The sequence below is a fragment of the Harpia harpyja genome, chromosome 12 (genome assembly GCF_026419915.1).
Source record: "Harpia harpyja isolate bHarHar1 chromosome 12, bHarHar1 primary haplotype, whole genome shotgun sequence".
Classification (NCBI taxonomy): Eukaryota; Metazoa; Chordata; class Aves; order Accipitriformes; family Accipitridae; genus Harpia; species Harpia harpyja.
In genome coordinates, this window is record NC_068951.1 from 42,986,299 (window position 1) to 43,005,858 (window position 19,560).

At 40.5% G+C, this 19,560-nt stretch overlaps 1 protein-coding gene across 6 annotated transcripts; it reads right to left on the reverse strand.

Moving 5' to 3' along the window:
* Positions 1-1,904: 1,904 nt before the first annotated feature.
* On the reverse strand, positions 1,905-19,076 carry MFSD1 (major facilitator superfamily domain containing 1). 6 transcript variants are annotated; one of them, XR_008237628.1, is made up of 18 exons: positions 18,880-19,076; positions 18,731-18,783; positions 17,549-17,661; positions 17,143-17,185; positions 16,520-16,587; positions 15,566-15,674; positions 14,302-14,404; positions 13,464-13,562; positions 12,568-12,679; positions 11,030-11,086; positions 10,210-10,366; positions 9,029-9,126; positions 8,582-8,694; positions 8,042-8,089; positions 7,276-7,336; positions 3,716-3,830; positions 3,126-3,445; positions 1,905-2,272 (listed from the first exon to the last, which is right to left on the reverse strand). XR_008237628.1 is itself a non-coding variant. In XM_052804546.1 (17 exons), exons 1-17 carry the CDS (start codon positions 19,049-19,051, stop codon positions 3,386-3,388), a joined length of 1,581 nt encoding a protein of 526 aa, XP_052660506.1. In that variant the 5' UTR covers positions 19,052-19,076; the 3' UTR covers positions 1,905-3,385. The 6 variants fall into 6 exon arrangements, 4 of the variants coding, with proteins under 4 accessions (XP_052660506.1, XP_052660507.1, XP_052660509.1 ...); XR_008237629.1 differs by lacking the exon at positions 3,126-3,445 and adding an exon at positions 3,505-3,577; XM_052804546.1 differs by having other exon boundaries at positions 1,905-3,445.
* Between the last annotated feature and the right edge of the window lie 484 nt (positions 19,077-19,560).

The window sequence follows — 19,560 nt, forward strand, 5'->3', positions numbered from 1 at the left end:
AACACCGCGAGATCTGAAGCACCGCAGTGTCACTCACGCAGCTACTCCATTACTGAATGTCTGAAAGAGATATTTCATGATTCATATGCATGGAAAGTTTAAATATTTACAGAGTATTTCTATGCTTTAAACATTTCCTTTTGAAGAGGTCTGCATGAAACAGTACACTCTGCGTACTTAAATCTAGGGCTTTCTGGCTTCCCATTCACGCCAATGCACATCTGTCCCATCCAACAGAACACAGCGTGAACATATCAGGAATAAAGATTTTCACATTATTCAGGGACGCAGCTCATTTGAACAGCTCTGCTTTGCCTCTCTGCTTGACGATCTGCACAACAGAAGAATCAGTAAGAGAGCACAGCATCTACAGTGGTAAGATAAGCAATGGAATATTAACCAATTTTTTAAATAAGAATGAGAAAGCCTATTGGAACACCCAGCGATAGCCCCTGAAGAAAAGACATGTCAAAGGAGAAGCAAAAAAAAAGAAACAAAACAAAACACATACACCCCCAACGGAAAGGAACAGAACCACCCAAAAGCCAGAGCAGCTCTGCGAGTCCCCTGTGCCTTGGGGGTACCCCACGTGAGCAGCAGAAGTAATAGCAGAGAGATGGGTAACACCATTTATATCCTTTGTAAGTTACACCTCCCTCTGAAATTTCCCTAGATAATTTTAATAAAATACTCCGTTGAACTACTGTTTACTACCGTATTTGCTAACTCCTCTATAAACATCTCCAGACAAGCGTGCATATCTGCTAGCAGAATTTAGTCAGACCACTGCAGTCCAGAAGCAGAGCCCAACCCATAAACTCCGTATTTAACAATAAAAAAGTCAGGAAAGCCATACTGTACCAACAGCTTCTTAAGCTGGTGGGGGTAGAAGCCGTTAAGGGAAGCTTTGCAGGGGAAAAAAAAGGCAGTCTTATAAAGATAAGCAGCTTTCAGCTCAAGCCATTCCAAATTCGTTGCAAACAGGACTCGTGCAGACATTGCCAAATAACACTCCAGCAGCCCATGCTCAAACAGTCCCTCCCTGGCCAAGGCAGGCAGCCCGCTGGGTGCTGTAGCTGCTGGCCTTATTCCTCCCACAATGATCACAACCAGATTTCCTCTATCAAAAATAAATTGCATTTCAGAATTAAAAAATCCCTTTTCCCGTTTTCCTCTTGATGATCAACCCCAGCCGATGAAGTATGCATTGAAGGTCTGAAGGGCAAACACAGCAGGAGACTTTCTAACACAGGGCTGGAAGCAAAAGGGCTGGCAATAGAAAGACAAAGGAATGGGGGATAGGGGAACAAAAACCAGATGGCTCCCATGCTCCATATCCACAAATGAAAAAACAAGGTAAAAATCGCTGGGCTGAAAACCCTCGGAAAGGAAAAGCTAGGGTGTTTGGAGTTGAGCTGACACGTGAGGTTACACCATTTGCAGAAGTCCACCACCGTACTTTAGCAAGATGCTCAAGGGTACAGAGAGTTTAGGAACCGAAAATAAAGTTTCAAGAAGACGTTAACTTCACAGTTACTGTCTGTCATGTCACACGCGAAATGCCGACCTATGGGTAACAGCAGTAGTTACCTACAACTATAACACATCAGAATTAGAGGAGAAGCAGGTAGTTGGAAATGAAGAGCAACAGAAGAACAATAATCTAATTCCCTCCCTCCCCAAGAAAGAAAAAAAAAAAAGCATCAACCCATCGGGGGGGGAGAACTGGGGGAAACTTTGCCTTTGGATCCTCAAAGATACACTTCCCCAGAAACTCTACATATTTCTCAAGGGAAAGCAGAAGTCATGCTTGTTTAAAAAAAATACATATGTAAGTCTCAACAACCACGAAGGGCAACAACACATCACTAAACAGTCAGGTAAGAAAAATACAGGTGCCAGGATCCATTTAAAGCTTTTATTAAAAAGACCCAGAATTCACAAGTCAACAAGGAAACATAAACCAACTTGCATCAACCAGTGTCAGAGCTGAGAGCATTTGGTTCTCAAAGGGAGCACAGAGAGCACCAATAAAAATGATCACAGGTCAGTGTACTACTCCCCTTCAGCAGTAAGCTCAGCAGAGTTCACAACCTGATACTTTATCTTCCCAGATTGTTCTCCAGACTACAGAACTATCAACAAAAATAGTCCCGGCTTAGTCTTTCAGGAAGATGACCTTAGTGCTTCAGGAACAAGAAAGAAATCTCCACTGAAAAGTAGCTTTAAAAAATCCTTAAGACCATGAGTTCCAGAAGGTCTGCTTAAATTACTGCAGGCAAAAAAAATTATTACAGGTATAATATAACAACATTTTTATTAAAACAAACTACTTTCTCTGCAGTCAAGCAATTCAGCAAAGGCTCTGAACCCTTTCGTGGCACACAAGGACTCCCTGAAGTCAGCCAAGGAAAGCTCACTCACCCCGTGCACCTTATCCTCTACCTCCATAGCAGCTTTTTGTTTGGTGCACCTAGTGCTCCAGAAAGCCAGATGCTCTTGCCTTTTAAAGTAAGATTAGCTTAGTTTAGGAATAGTTTGTCCAATTATGTAAGCAAGCCTCTATCATTAACGCAACACAAAGAACAACGCACTCTGCAGGAGTTGCTAGTAACCAGCTATTCAGCAACAGGCCTTTCACTGAAATTACAGGAAAGTGTTAAGTTTCATTATGAAATTGAACATTTTTCCACTGAACACCAAACTTCAGTTCCTGCATTTAACTCTCTTCATCATTTTTAGTCACAACATCTTAAAAATACACAAATTTTCTCATTAATCAGGACTTACATGAGGTTTATTGCTAAGCCTGTGATTTAGTATCAAGTTCCAGGGCTAGCACTTTTTGAGCTAACACTGAAATTGTATAGTTTAGTTTCCCCTGAAATACTTACTTGGATCAAAATAGAAAGGTACTCTTTTCTCACGTTTTTTCTATAAGAAAAATGAAACAGACCACTTCCAACATGGAAACAGAGTTGTCCAACTTCAGAGGCTATATAACCCATACCGACATCAAGGCTCATTTCACAGCAATTTTATTACTGAAACAAAGTTTTCCCATTTCAAACATCATTGTGTAGTGAGAAAAGATCAAGTCTTAGCTATTGACTCGAGCTACTCACGGAGTAGTTTAGACAGGAGGGCGTAGTACATAGCTCATGGGTTCAAATAAACAGCCAGACGGTTCTTCATCAGTATCTGTGTTATTTACCCACAGTGTAGAGGGGGAGCTTAAGCCAAGTACTTTAAAAATAGTATCTACACTTGCAGAAAAGTATGGTGCATCATTCTGCTTTTGCTGCGGTAGTTGTCAGGACTGGAAACAAAGTTTTGTCTACCAGGAACTTCACTGTATTTCTGCTTTTGCAAGTGGTGCAAGATGCTATTTCAAGACGCTTCTGTGTGCCATTGTCGATAAATAGGAAGAGTAATTATCTGGTAGCTGCAAAAAAAATAATTTTAAAAAATCATGCATCATAATAAGCCTGCTCCTCAACTTACTTGGTTCACCAGCCATTGATTCATTCTCATTTTCTTCATTAGATTTTTAACTACCATTGGTGAGTCTTCATTTCTGAGAACAAGCATATATTTAGCATTTTAAATCAGAGGTTGATTTGCTGGCTATTTGAAACAATAAGCCCAAGTTCTTAAAATAAACATCTCATTGTTCTATTCTTAGTTATTAAACCCCCTACTTTGTTACTAATACCTGAGCGCCTAGTTTGGAGAGGTACTTATTCCTTAAACTAAATTCATCAGCCTTTGGCCGTAATTTAGCCAAGTCATCTTCATTTTGACGTCTGAGTCTCTCTTGTTCTTCCGCTCTGGAAAAGAAAATTGGTTTAAGACATTTGCACTGAGGAGTGCAAACCCAAGCAACTTTATCTTGTGTATGCAGTTTTATTTTTAATAACTAGAAAATGCTTGTAATGTTTATAGATGAATACTGGATATCAGATTAAAAGAGACTAAGAGATGTGTACGGATTACTCTAATTCAGTGTAAAGAAAGAGAGAGGCTGTTTTCTGCAGTTTCCTTTTATTTAGATTGCAAGACTTCGATAGAAAGATAAACCTTTTGGTTTTCACAGATAACAACACGTTCAGTGAGCTTTTGTAACAATTTTTACTATCTCTTTATTAAACAAGCTTTCACTCCTTAAAATAAAGATTACAATACAAAAGGAATCAGTTGTCAAAAAAGCAAATAAAAGACTGCTCAGCAGTCTTCAGAATTAATAGCAGTCTCCTACAAGACAGTCAATATTTAACCAGAGCATTGTCGCTCTTTTTTCATATAAGTCTTAAAAGAGAAACAGAACCAAAGCAAGCTCTAAATACACTTAGCTTAAGACAGTGGTTTGCATTAAGACAGTGACAAAGGCAGTAACAGTGACCCGTTTCTAAGCTCTGTAAGGCAATGAGCCTTATTACAGAACATAAAGTGCCATTATGTTAAGAAACCTCCACCCCCACCAAGATGGTAGCACTGCACATAAAAGACACTCTGTACTAACTAGTCTTTATCTTACGCTGAACATGTTTGTCTCAGGTTGCAGAGTACCCTCTCCAATGACAGAGCCTAAACACAGTGCAAAATGCTATAAAAACCCATTCTGTTCAAATTAAGAGATGATTTGCCATTAGTTCAAACCAGTTACAAAGCATAAAATTTAGCCATTTACTGTAAAAACCCCAGCTTGTTAGTTTCTTTTCCAAAGAACTACTGTGCAGAGTGACCAAACTAAACACCACTATAATTCTTCGAGTTGACATGCTGATCATCAAATGCTCCCCCACTTCTGGATGATATTTGCTATTCAAATTTCTTTTCTGAAAAAAACATTGTAATAAAAATTACTGAAAATAATTGTTCTAAGGCACTATATCCCACAGCATACACTAATACAAAGCCATCTTTCACAGTAAGTACTGGAAGTGTTACACACATCCCACATGGGCCAGGCAGATTGAAATGCAACTCTATTTGGACACAGAATTCCTTTGCTCCTGGGTACAAGGTTTGGGGGGTTTTGTTGCATTTGTATTAAAAACTGGCCGTGACCTTTCAGCTCGAGGATGATTCTCATTACAACTAAGCTAGCCAGCTCACCACGTCTGGTGAGGTTTTAGTTTCCCTGAGCTTTCCTCAAGACTGATGTCCCAATTTGTGGGCTTTTTACACAAGAAACAAAACCATGTTGAACCCCACAAGTCACCTGGCTAGACCTTGTTGACAAGCGTTTTGGTTTTTTCAAGACTAACTTAAGTATCATCATATGGACAGTTACACAGTCCCGTTTTAGAGAAGTCCATAAAGTCCATTTATAAGAGATGTCTTGTTATAGTCAAGTATTTATCTGGAACAAACTTATAAGCTGTGAGATGTACAATATCTGCAGGTGGAATGTAGTTACCTATTAAAAAGTAAATGAACAGGCAAATGAACTTCAAGATCTGAAGAGACTCGCTGAGCTGAATTAGGTCAGAACAGAAAGTATTTCACAAGAAAAATTCTGTGTTGTTCACACACAAGCAGTTTGAATTCTACCGATGTTATTTTGAAAGGTGTGACTTGCTACATATTGACTTACTCTTTCACATGACAAAGATTAAACTATGACTAGAGTCATGAAACGCATATACTGTGCCCTGTCCAACAGTTCTCAATCACAATCTCACCAAAACAAATTCAGATTGGAGGAACAGAACCTCAAATTTCTTAAACTTGTTCTACCCTTAAGTAAATTAAACATTTGCTTTAAATATATTAAAAAAATAAAAATCAGTAAATTAGCCAAGACTTCATCCCCATTGACATGACATTCTCCAATGCACATATTTTTAATCCTCACAGCACTAATTAGAACTAGGAAAAGTTAACACAGTTTCTGGGTGCTGAGACACTACTAGAAGACGCATCTTCAACAAGATCATCAGGACAAACTAAGCTACCCAAACTCAGTCTGATGGACAGACTTTACATTATGTCTACTTAAAAAAAGCAATTTTTCTAGACAGTTAAGTAGATAATGGAGAAGCTGGAGTGGAAGTGTCTTTTGTTTTGCCTTTAAGGTGACATCTCTTAATGGACTTTGCCATACAATGCTTTTTCTCTCCTCTTCCCCCAACACGAGGCAGGCATTTTGAAAGTTAAGACTAACACAGTGTTTGACTCCCTTGTACAGCATTCCATATCCATTGAGAGCTTTACCCCTCATTTAGCATTCTCGGATAGCAAACAATAAGGCAAATAAAATTTCTACTGTGCAGAGGGGATAAAGCCAGTGCCGTAGAACTCAGGGAATATCCCAATAGCAGGTAACATACCTTCATGTTTGATCAAACAACACTCTTAAAGCACAAGAGTACCTGATTCCAGCTGCTAGGCTATGCACAGTGATAGACCCTTAACATGTCACCAATGTTTTGTCAAGACCAAGAGAATTTTTTAAGTTACTATTCTGAAGAGCATCGCTGTCCTTATTTTCTGTAGAGAGGGAAGCAGGACATGCAAGTCTCCCAAAGAATGAAGTTTGCTTCATTGGATGAACTGTCAAAATTTGCTTATTTCAACAATTTCTGCCCTAAGCCCACCCCAAGTGCTCCGTTTCCTTTTAAAGGAAGAAGTGGATTCCACTTTATTGAAATATCCCTGCCCCCTTTTTCTTTCTGAAAATGGAAACTTTTCACTGTAATCAATAACATTTATGACACAGATCTGACCACAAATCGAGTTTCACATTAGCACTGCAATTTAGACTCAAGCCTCGGTTTTCAGAGACAAGTTGAATTAAGACTTCTAAATAAAATAGCAAGAGGAGCAAGCTGAAACTAAAGGGAAAGGGACTGGAGTGTAGTTTCTTCTGAAGACAGATCTAGCTTTTAACGACACTTAAAAAAAATTGGTCCATGCATTACATGACATTAAACCCAGGTAACGTTTGCTACTGACTGTGTCAGGTACGCACCATATAAGTCAAGCACATTTTTAAATAAGCGATACAACATTTTTTAAGGCCACTGAAATAAAGAAAAATAGCAATGAAGAGTGCCAGGAAAGGACACCTGGTTAATTGCTAATTCCTCTAATTATTCATTCACAGGAGGCAGGAATAGGAACTCCTACTAGTAAAAAGTAAGAAAGAAAATAACATTCAATACAAATGGCAGACCTACAAAAGAGACTGACTTCAGACAGTAATCTACTCAATTACTTCAGGTTAAACATTTCATAAGGACACTGTTCTTTATTGTTCTTTATACTTACTCAGTTGCAGCTACTTTTTGCAGTTCTTCCCTTTTCTTTGCAGACCAGTTGAGATCACCACCTGCAACAGAAGTAATATACACTTTGAAACTTTTAAAATTTGTCTTTTTGTATTATATCTTGACAAAAGAAATCAGTGGAGTAATTCTCAAAAGTAGAAACTGAGGTAAAGAACGAGCAATGTGTTCATAATCATCCAAGCAAGCAAAATCAGGACCCAAACTAAGCTCTCAAGCCTGATCCAGTTTTATGTGGAGTAACAATTAAGTTTCTCTACAACTCACCATAACATCCCATAAAACTAAAGTGGAAGCAACTTTAAAAGAAACAAATTAATATCCCTTCCAGATCTTTCAGTAGTTACTGCTTCAAAAAACGGTTGAGAAAGAACACTGCTATTTGAAGCAAAGTCTTCAGAATTAAGTTTTTATATTTGCAGATACATATACAGTCAAGTTTGATATGCAGTTCAGAAAAAGCTGCAGAATATCCTACGTGTTTGTTCAAGTCAGCTGAAGGGATAGGTACCACTGCCCTGCTGATGAGATTTAACATCACAGCAAGGTTCAGGGAATGACACACTACAGCATCTACAAAGACGATGTTACAAGGACAGGCCTCATCAATAGATGCTCCTGGTACCAAAGCCATGAGCTACAGCACCCAACACAAGACCGTACAACACCACCTGTAAAGAGTTCAGCTTGATAACTTCAAGAATTACGATAAAAACAAATATCAAGAGAAGCTGAAAATACTTGCTTACCTGTGAGGTGATTGACAAAGTACAGCATGACAACAGCAACTAGTGACACTAAAAAAAAGGAACAGTTTTAGCTGACAATAAATTTACAACAACAGAAGAACAGCTGTAACATACAACCAAGCAACAACTAAGATTTTTCACAATAGTTGCAACTGAGGGGAGATTTTTGCCAGCAGCATCTCTTAACTGCTTTTGAAAATTCCACTATGCAAATAGTAGCATGGTAACTCAAAAAAGGTTATTCTAGTTTTAGTTATATTAATAACAGCCCTCAAACATAGCCTTTAAGAGTATCATTCACCCACCCTTTTACTTGCTCTTCATTTTTTTCAAAACACTGAAACTACTTACACTAAATTGCTTCAAGAAAACCACAGAACACTTCACTAGGTTTGAATTACTTTCAATATTGCCCCAGTTGAAACCCCCTATCTAACTGTAAGAAAGAAGGTATTACTGTTTTACAGAACATATTAAGAAAAAAGCCTAATAAAGCTTCCTGAATGTACAGAATCCATTTTCAATGTTCGTAATACTTACAGCAAACACAAGCACTGAAGAAGACTTCAAGAAATAAGTATCCTCTTGTGTCCAGAATCATCCCAGCTGCTATAGCAATAATTGCCAGACCAAGATTCTGGATAGACTGCATACTAACACAGAAACAAAGGATTACCGTGTAGAAATTTATTTTTAAAGAAAACATCATTAGTGACACTGAACAAACAATGAGTTTAACTTCTCCCCATTTGTGACAGCATGTGACAGAGTTGCGACTCCGCATTTTTGCGGAAGTTTCTGTGCATCTACCACAACCACATGCTCTACCACACATATACATCCTGAAACTACATGAGACTTCCTGCTAGACTGAATTTGGAGGAATTAGGAACCATTAACGTGTTAGAACCGCTCGATATTCAGTGGTTTAATAGCACCAGGACATGGTCATTGTAGTGCAGCAGACAGACAGATTTAAGTACTTACAAGCCGTAAGCAGTTCCCAGCTGGTGTTCTGGAACAACAAAGGCCACCATGGGCCACAGGGCACAGGCAAGCAGCGAGTAGGCCAGTCCTAGCAAACACTGGTGAAATAAGAACAAGTAAACAGATGTTAGGTGAGATGCATTTTTGCTGTAAAGTTCCAATAAATGAACATACTGGTTTTCCTCTTCTCCCAAAAGAGGAAGAAACCACCCAGCTGAAGTAACACTTTTGGCAATATCATTCTAAATAAATACACACATCTAGAAGGAGAGAGAACTTTTTCCAGGAGTGACCCACGAACTAAACCCTATCTAGTTAGCACCAAGTAAAGAGCCTGACTTGAATACCCAGAGGAAAAGATCAATGCTGCAACTCACTAGAAAAATACCTGAAAAACAAGGACCCTATTTTTAAACCCCGATACACTGGTGAGCACTGTATTTAAGCCTGTAAACCTTAGTTCAAAAGCAATTTCTCAGGGAATCTGCCCTAGGAAGGGGAAAATCAGTAACAAAATTCTTTATTGAGCTTTACCACTATCCAATACAGCACATTAGAGACAGTTTAAGTAATAGTCATAAGCTTCAGAACTACACCAAAAGAACAAGTTTTAGGAGAAAAGCAAGCACCTAGCACAAGTAATCTAGTAATAGCTAGCATAAGGAGCATCCATGAAGCATGAGAGCAGAACTCTGCAACAGAGCACCACCGAACCGCAGATACTGTGATGAATTGAGTCCTTCTCTGAAGGGACAAGGAGTTGTCACTCCATACAGCCCTCCGGACTAATCTCATTCTTCCTGAGAAGTTGAACACCCTTTTGCACTAAACAACTACAGAATTACTGCTACAGACAGCAGCAGCCAGTCTTTTCCACCTCAAAACACACATGCATAACTACTGCCTCCCTCCACGAAACACCAAAACTTGAAGTGTTATCTTTAGGCCACAGATAGCTCATGTTAGTTTTGCCTGTCTTGTGCATTCTTTGCGTTTTCACCGTCTTTAGTTTTAAGCTCAGTTTCACCTAGCGTATCCTTCTTAAAGTCAGGGATATAAAAATAGGTTTTGAGGACTACCTAAACAGTCAGAAGACAGTGGCAACTTATGCAGAATAATTCAGCATCAACTTCATTTCTTATTTTATCATATTTAGCTATAAGTCTCAGAGAATTAGTTACCATTGCTATCCAGGGGTTCCAGAAGGTAAAAGCCAACATAATATGAGAAGCAAGTGTAGTTATCACAGCACATAAAACCCAGATAATATTCTTCCCAAGTTTATCCACCAGGAGTCCAAAGACTGGGGACATGGGTGCCGATATGATATACACAATACTACAAAAGAATAAAAATAAGAGAACTGAACACTATCGAGCCATGGACAGCTTTAGGTGTTGCACAGTACAAGTGTCTCCAGATAAAATACCATATTCCCTTGTTACCTGTAAGGCCATACCCAAAACTACACAAAAAAACCCCACCCTGAACAACAGACACCAAAACTCAAAATTCCCAAATGGTCTGAGGACACGAAAACACTCAACATCCAAGGAAACAGTGACATACTTGGAGCTCTTGGAATCATAAACCAGCAAGTGTTTTGTTGTTGGTTTTTATTTTTTTATTTTTTTGTTCTTTTGCCACATCACAAATTCATCTTCAAACTAGGAAAATTAAGTTCATTTAGTGTTGCTATTAAACTTCTTCCATAACTCAGAAGAGAATCACTGAATACCAAAATAATACCCTCAGACAGAGCTTTTTCTTTCCAATTCCTCAGTGTGAACATCTAAGACATTTTTATTTAAAAAAAATAATAATACCCACACCTCCCAATTATTCCTTCAGCCATGTGAAATCTATCTAGCCACTTAAATGCAAGTCACCACCTGCAACAGTAGATCCCAAACCTCATCCCACCTGGTCAGAGCCCAAAGATACAAACACCCCTAGAACACAGCAGTAGCACATTTACTTATTAAATCAACCACAATATACCTGTTAATTGCACTTGCTTCTTGAGATGAGAATCTGAATTTCTCAATAAAGAAAACCCTAAAGAAAAAAAAGCAGATTTAGAAAAATGCATACTTTTATGACATGAAAGAAAAATAAAGCTAGACAAAGTAAAGACACAAGAACCTAGTTTACAGGAAGCTTTTAAATATATCTATATAGCTTTGACATAAACATCCCATCACAGATCCTCAGTTATAATGCATTTAGGAGCTTATTATCAGACTCTACACATTTTTGTCTAAGGACTATTCAAATTACACTTTGGGGAAAACATCCAAAGCACATAACCAACATGTAACCCAATAATGAGACATTAGCAATGAGCATACTGTAAGACACCGAAGTGACAATTTTCAGAATACATGCACAAGCAAAAAATAGGCATCATAGAATGATTTGGATTAGAAGGTCATCTAGTTCCAACCCCATCACCACGGGCAGGGACACCTTCCACTAGACCAGGTTGCTCAAAGCCCCGTCCAACCTGGCCTGGAACACTGCCAGGGATGGGGCATCCACAACTCCTCTGGGCAACCTGTCCCAGTGTCTCACCACCCTCACAGGGAAGAACTTCTTCCTTCCATCTACTCTAAATCTACCCTCTTCCAGTTTAAAGCCATGACCCCTTGTCCTATCCCTACCCACCCTTGTAAAAAGTCCCTCTCCAGCTTTCTTGTAGGCCCCCTTTAGGTACTGGCAAGCTGCTGTAAGGTCTCCCCGGAGTCTTTTCTTCTCCAGGCTGAACAACCCCAACTCTCTCAGCCTCTCCTCATAGGAGAGGTGCTCCAGCCCTCTCATCATCTTCGTGGCCCTCCTTTGGACCCACTTGAGCAGGTCCATGTCCTTCTTACATTGCTGACTGCAAGGTCTCTTCAAGTCATCTCAGACTTTTCCATCTCACTCAACATAAAACATGCATTGAGCTCAAGAGATCTGTTTCTAATCCCAAGTATATTCAAAACCCATTTGATTGACCTATTCAATCGAGTCATGTGGTTCAAAAGGGAAACCTACATATGAATGCCTCAAGTTTCAACTTGATATATACTAAAGCCAGCACAGTAAGAGAACTTCAATCCAAAGTTGTAACTAAATTTAAGCCCCCACCTCACGCTCAGTCAATAACTTCCTTCAAGTATGGAAGGAATTCTACATGACAGCTGTCCACAGCTTTCCACACCAAAACTCATGCCATGCTTTAAATCTGTATCAAGCTTTAATCAGGAAATGGAGCATGCATTACGCTTTTGAGTTCTGACAACTCAGCCTATGTTAAGCAACGGTATTTCTCACAAAGCTCAGCTGATAAGGAAACTATAAGAGTTGTGTTTATTTGTACCGCAAGCATAGCGAACAACGCCACAGAAAAGACAAACCACGGCACAGACTTGCTGGGAGACCAGTGGTTCTGTAGCCATCTGAGATTCTTAAATATTACCCTGCACCTCTCCCTTTGTAAGCAGCTAGTTAAGACCCTAGCCAAATTCAAGGGGAACAGGTACACGAGACACACTTACTTTCCAAGTCCAATGAAAGGAAAAACTGCTGCATAGTAACAGACACAGATTACAAATATAAGCCACAAGGAGAAAGAGAAGTCCTTCACATCAGTTAGCTTAATCACTTCACCTGGAATAGGGCAAGAGACAATATTGTTTCAGTCAGCATAAGCACATCTGAAATTCATTCACACTGAATAAACATTAAGGTGATCACAAGTCACAACTAAAGCATGTATTTCTGCCACTGTCTACTCTCTCATTTAAAAGTTTACACAGTGAGAGTTGGTTAAGAATATACAAGTGCTAAATCAACAGTGCCAAAGTCAAGAACAAATTGTCTCTCCCACATTAAGCTGCATGCGCAAGTTCTCTAAAGCCTCTGAAAGTCTTATACAGAATTAAATACAAACCACTTTTTCCAGGAAATATTTAATCAGCTAGCAAAATTCATGTCTGAAGCCTCATGTTATATGCTCTTATTTGGCTCTCAAATTTAGTTTATTTTTAATTGGTCTAAACTCTCCCACACGGAAAACTCAAAACACCTCACATCGATGGAGAAGAGCTGCATGGTTTTGCACACCTATTAAAGGAAATAAGACCAATTCCAACAAAAAGAAGTACCAGGAGCAATGACACAGATCAAATTGGTATGAACTGGGAGGCTCTCCACATGCTTTACAGATAAAGCAGACAACAGCACATCTGCCTGTAAACTGGTGTTTAAAACTGTAAAACTTCCTACTGATATAAAAATGAACTAAAAATTATGACTAAAGCTGTAACTGTGAAAAACATTTTAGGCAGCAGCTACTGAATTACCTAAAATGCAAACCTGCATAGTGCACAGAGTAACTGGAAGGGTCTGCTCCAGAATGAAAGAATGAAGCTCAGGCTCCCACACCACTCACCCGTTTTCCCTTGCTCTTTACAAAGGAGCTTCTCTGCTCTCTTGTCCAGATAAGCAAGGATTAAAGCACAGGTCAGTGAAAAGAGACATGTTATACCACCTGCAAGAAGGCAATGCAACATGTTTAGTTGTTGACTCAAGCAGTAGTTTGGCTTTTAAGCACAAGTAGTGTCGTGTACCTTTACATATCTAATACAAACTAAGTTTAACACCAGCTTGCCTTATGTGTAAGGCTCAATAGCTGTACAACTCAGAGTAAGGTGTAAATACTGAAGCCTGACACATGAGAGACATCTGCCTTGAACTGGAGTACAAACATGTAGCTACATCTATTTTATTTAAAACATTACCACCACTCCCACTCAGCACAGCCAAGCTTCTTGGCTGTAGCTCGTAATAACAGAAACAAAGCCTGGGCCTTGTTACCAACACCAGGGCCTTAATACCCGTGGCTCTGAAGGAAAGGAACACAGATCCAAAGGCAGCTGAAATTTCATTTTTACACACCAGACAACTACAAGCAAGCTTTGATATGATACCCTTCAAAAAATTTTTCAAGTCTGTCCTTTACTCAAAGTATGTTAAATGTTTCATCTCCATGAGATAAAAACTTGAATTTGGCAACCACAAAAATCACACAGCATTTTATCAGGTGCAGTAATCGTACACTCTGCACAAGAATATTAGCCATTGATACAAACAGTATTTGAATTTCTCTTCCAAGTCTCAAATATATTTGTCCTACTTTGAAGTTAGTAAGAAATCATTAACATATATGCATGCTGTTCAAATTCAGAAGCCTGAAATAGCAAGTGACATCAATTCAAAATATTACTGACCTATCATGAGAGTTAACCCAAGAGTACTGGGACCAGTATACCCCAGAAGATCTTGAACTCTAGAATATATCCATCCCATGATATTCATGTTCACTGTGCTCCCCTAGGCAGAACAGACTCACATGAAGAATAACGTATTTCACAATTGTATGAATTCAAAAGGAACGTAAGGCAGACTGCTTATTGAACAGTGTTTAAAACAAACAAGTAAGATTAAACATCATCTGAGGGAACATGAACCACCAGCAACAATGATAAAATTATTCCCTGCTGGCTTGGTCAGTGTTTGTAATAAATCAACCATCACAACAATAATATATCATCACAAACTGAAATTGTATACAACTCTAACAGTGTTTCAACGGAGACATTAACAGTGCCATAAAATCTACATCACACTGCATTAGCTCATAAACTGAGCTGAATTCAATACCACATGTTAAAGTAAACAGGATTCCCACCTGAGAGGCATCAGGAAGAAGTACTTTTTTCCTCCCCTTCTCCCCCTAGAGAAGGGATCCATGGCTGCAATCCCAAGGCTAACAACAGACAGTTTAACTGCAGTTCAGCTGAGATGAGGCAACTGCTAATTAGCAACAGCCTGAACATCAAGCCAGACCCAGCTGTGACCAGTTAACTCTTTTACCGAGGTAAATACCTGCAGCGGTTTAAGATACCACAGGCTGCTGAAGAGGACCCCTAACAGGAGAGGCATGTCTCCACTCTTCATTCACAGCCTGGTATATTAGCATAAACCCACCTCTAGCAGCAGTTTAAGTGATTATATCAAACCAAAATGGCACAGCTGAGATGCAGTCACACAGTTCTTATCAGAACCAGCAACAGGGACAAAAACATCTTACAATAGCAGATAAGGCTGGGAGTTTCCTAAAGCAGCCATCTCCACTCATTTATCAGAGACTGCACTTAGTCCCCAAGATACACTCAGTTAAGCTAACATTTTATGATATGCCAAGAATCAGTAAGTCTGATGGAATGCAGCACTGTGTCCCACCCAGTAATCTACACTAATAACACCACCAGACTTCTTTAGAAGTTCGACAGGTTCTAAGAAACCTTATTAACCATTTCCTTGTGTATCCTTTATCTACTTACTACAGATTTTTAACATTTTAAATTCCACATCCATTTTTAACTAAAACTCACTGGGGAGGATTAGAAATGCTGTTTTCCACCTGTCTCTGCCAAGAGAAGCCACACACCTTAAAGTCTATGAATTAAAGCTGTACAGTTTTACACTTACAATTCTGGCCATGCTTAGCTGTAATCCAAACACAAGATTTAACTCCTTGCCTTTAAACCAACTGACTGCATACGTGTTTTGTGCCACCGCTAAGGACTCTCCACCTATTCTAAAAAGAAGGCAGGCACAGAAGAAAACACATTAATTGCAGCATGCAAAGCAACAAGGAAGCAGTCCATCAATTGCTGGCAATACCAAGATGACAGTATTTCAGAGAAATTTATCTATGTACAGGTAGATCTAATGCATACCTGCAAGGCAATAGAAGTCTTAAAGACAATTCAAAAGGGAATTGCCGGGTCTTAAGAATAATGAAGAGTACAAAGTATCTTAAGTAGTCTAGGAGCAATTATAATTGCCTTTGGTCATTTACAGACATTAAAGCAATGGGCAGCAGCTTCTCATTTCTCTTCTGCATTAAAGAACCAAGTGCTGCAGATCCTGACCCAAATGAAACCAAAAAGCAGGCATCTTACCCGTAATCAGAATTTAAGGGAGTCTTCCGCCCACCCCCCAATACAGTTGGTCAGATTTTCTAACATTTTTACGCTGTGGCACATTCACAACTTGGAGGTATTTCTTCTGACATTTGCTCTCATTTTTTGCCACCCTAGGAGCTCTGTTGTATTTGTTGTTGCTAAGAATCCTTTTTACTCAGGAAAGTAAGAATTAACAGAAAAGGAGGACTAATACAGTTTTATCAGTTTACTGAATGTCTGTATTTGGGTAGTTTCATTTATTTCTGAATTCAGTAAGACCCGCAAAGTCCTGGTTTTTGTTTTCTAACTTTAAGTTAGACCAGGATTGCGACTTAAGATCTTGCATGCCTCACCTTTATAAGTGCCTCAAAATCCAACAATTTTATCTCTCAGTGTAAACATGGTAGCAGTTTTCTAGGACACAGAAAGCAGGCCCTTACCTCAGACAGCACATACTATTCTCTTCTAGACTTACCCAAATACGAATCTGCCCATGTCCATCAGCCAGAAAGTATTAAGTAGTGCTCCCAAAGCAAAGATCACCTGCCAAATAAACATTTAAGGAAAAATAATAATTTTGTGTTTGAAGTATGAAACAAACTAGAATCATCTCAAAACAGAAACAAAAATGCTTTTTTCCCTTCCCAGACCTGCAGAAATACTTCACACCCAATTCCTACTCCTAATTTTTTGCCTTTGCTCCCTCTGCATCGCTTACACATCATCCTGCTGGCTATACAATATCCAACCTGGCCCACCCTGAAACTGCACTCAGAAAACACCTCCAGAGGCTTAAGTCATGCTTCACCTTTATCATCATACCCTAGCAAAATACACCTACATACTAGTTTCACATCAAATGGATATAACATTTGGTTCCTTCACATTCTTATTTCACTCATCCTTTGAGGTCCTCAGTTCCCAGTTACCCCAATAAAATTCATGGTTCTCCCATTTCAGTTCTCTTCACCTGCCTACTCCCATCTGAAATACACACTTTTCTAGTACACGAGAAGCCATTTGGACTTTTTTCCCCACCCCACCCCAGCAGAGAAGCTTCAGACACATATCATCCTTCACCCTCTCATTTGCACTTACCTGCCCGACACAAACAAAGATACTAAATATTATAGTCCCCAACCTGCAAGACAAACAAAATCACTTAACATACAGGTAGACTCTTTTTTCCTTTAAAAAAACTGTATTAGACCTACAGCAAGGAAACAAGGGGAGGTTGATATGCAATAAAATATCTCTGTAACAAATGTGACAGCCTCCTTAAAAAAAAGGTAGTACAGACTGGCATTTCTGAAGCCACTTTACTTAAGCCATAAAGGGAAAGAAGCTCATTTATACTAGTGGAAGTTCCTAGATCACATGAAAAAAAAAAATTGGAAAAAGCTTATTATAACTTGAAAAAAACTTTGTATTATAAAGCCTATACTTCGTGTGCACTTTAAGTCTACCACCTGTTGAACAGGAGCGACACTAACATCCCACTTACCGTATTCCAAACACTCTGTCTATCAGAAAACCTCCGAAGAAGCAAAGAACCACGTTGGGCCAGGAATACCACGCATAGAGTGCCATGAACTGAGCTGTGTTCACCTTCATATCCTATGTAGAGGGGAGAATTAAAAAAAAAAGTAATTACTCCGTGTGGATTGTCCGGCTTATAGTTCACAAACAAGTTTCACCGTGTCTAGTGCACACAGGCGACTCATGGGGGGTTACAAAATGGACCCAGCCTTGGGTTGCCTTGAGGCCCTGTCTCTCTGCAGAGACAACTCACGGGGAGCTGTGTAGACAGCTCAGCCCTGGGTTGTCTGATAAACCCTAAAGTAAACAGGGCAGTGGCTGCACCATTCAAAGAACCAAAACCTGAACTGAGCCTTGAAATCCCTTAACAAATAGCATGCCCTGAGTTTCAGTCCAACCACTATTCAGTTGCTGAGGAAGCAAGGTAAAAAAACCCAAAGCCTGGAGGGTTTCAGCTTCAGTTTCAAATGACAACCTTGTGTATTCAAACAATCACAGACCAACAAAGGAAAGATAAGGGGAAACTCCACTCAGATATACATAATCCATTTAGGCATATATCATAATCCACTCAGACATAGTCATACACGCCATTCCATAAGTCAAGGGATAAAAACTCTACGATTCAGGTTGGAATGGGGGAGTCACTTCTCCAACTATACAGTTGGCTTGTGAAGGAAACCCTTCCCCCCGCCTTTGATTGGGACACCGGTCGAGGTAACTTCCCTGGGATTGAAAGCCCTTACCTGGAGGGGTAAGTGAATATTGTTTATGCTTTAAGTTTGTAAACGTGTGTGTGCTTGTGGTTGTCTGTGAATCGCTTGTGGTTATAATAATGTACTACTCTTGTCTTTAAAAACCGCAATAGTGCATTCCTCCATTGTATCTGCAGAACCTGCAATAGTGGCGTGTTAAGTCTGTAAGTGAAGTTCAAATAAATCATTTGCTTGAACCTTGCAGTTAAGCCTGCGAGTGAAGTTCAAGTCCTTTGCTTGAACCTGGCAGTTAAGTCCTTTTCCGTCACGTACTCCTAAGGTAATTACAGAGACACGGAATAAGTACCCGAGCAGAACTACTCTGAAGCAAACACTGCCTGACCTGGCCACTGCCCGCACTCCCCCACTCCCCGCCCCCGGCAGCTACTCACCCGTTGAACCTGCGTTTGGAGAGCCGCCGGGTTATCATAGCAGAAGTAGCTGCCTGCAAGGAGAAGGGGACCGCCTCAGAGCTCTGCCCTCAGCACCCCACACCCCCGGCCCTACCCCCGCCGCCACCACCACCACCACCACCACCCACCGAAGCCCAGGAAGCACATGAGCGCCAGGACAAGGAGGCGGTGCGGCAAACGCCGCGGATCGCAGACGGCGGGCAGGGCACGGAGAGGACGCGGAGAACCGCCGCCATCCTCCTCCTCCTCCTCCTCGCCGGCGGCGGCGGAGCCCAGCAGCGCCCGCTCGTCCTCCGCCATCGCTGCCGCCGCCGTCACGTGAGCGGCCGTCACGTGGTCTCCTCCCCTCCCGCGGGCGTCACGTGAGCTGGCGGCGGGAGGGGGGGCGGCCCCACAATGCACCGCGGCTCGTTGCCATGGCCGCCATGACAGCGGGCCTCAAACCCGCCGCCTCTGTGAGAAATGAGGAGGTCACTAAAACGAGGAGTGTAAAATCCCGAGCCTTTACGTGCTACAACTAACGAGGCTTGCCGGGTTAAAACAGGAACGTAACAGCGGCAAAAAAAACGCCTTAAAATCCCCCCGAAACGTACCCCTCAACTGACGTCGTGGTCTGGGGAGGGCATCGCCTGCATCAAACGCGCCCGGCATTGCAGCAACGACAAAACTCTGTCGTAGGCACGCAGCTGGCGGGACGTTACCTCACATTTTAGCACCTAGAGCCGCCTGTTCTACGTAAAGGGATTCTAAAGTGATACAGAGAACAAACTGCTTATTAATGATCTAGCTAGTCTTATCTCTCTGTAACT

Bases quoted from the DNA above. Each gene is read 5' to 3' on its own strand.
- MFSD1 (XM_052804546.1), bottom strand. From the start codon at position 19,051: ATGGCGGAGGACGAGCGGGCGCTGCTGGGCTCCGCCGCCGCCGGCGAG. The intron at 14,405-15,565 runs GTAAGTGTAAAA...TGTTCTGCCTAG, and splicing joins AGCTAAGCATGGCCAGAATT to GGGAGCACAGTGAACATGAA. The intron at 3,446-3,715 runs GTATTAGTAACA...TTTTTTTTGCAG, and splicing joins TCTCCAAACTAGGCGCTCAG to CTACCAGATAATTACTCTTC.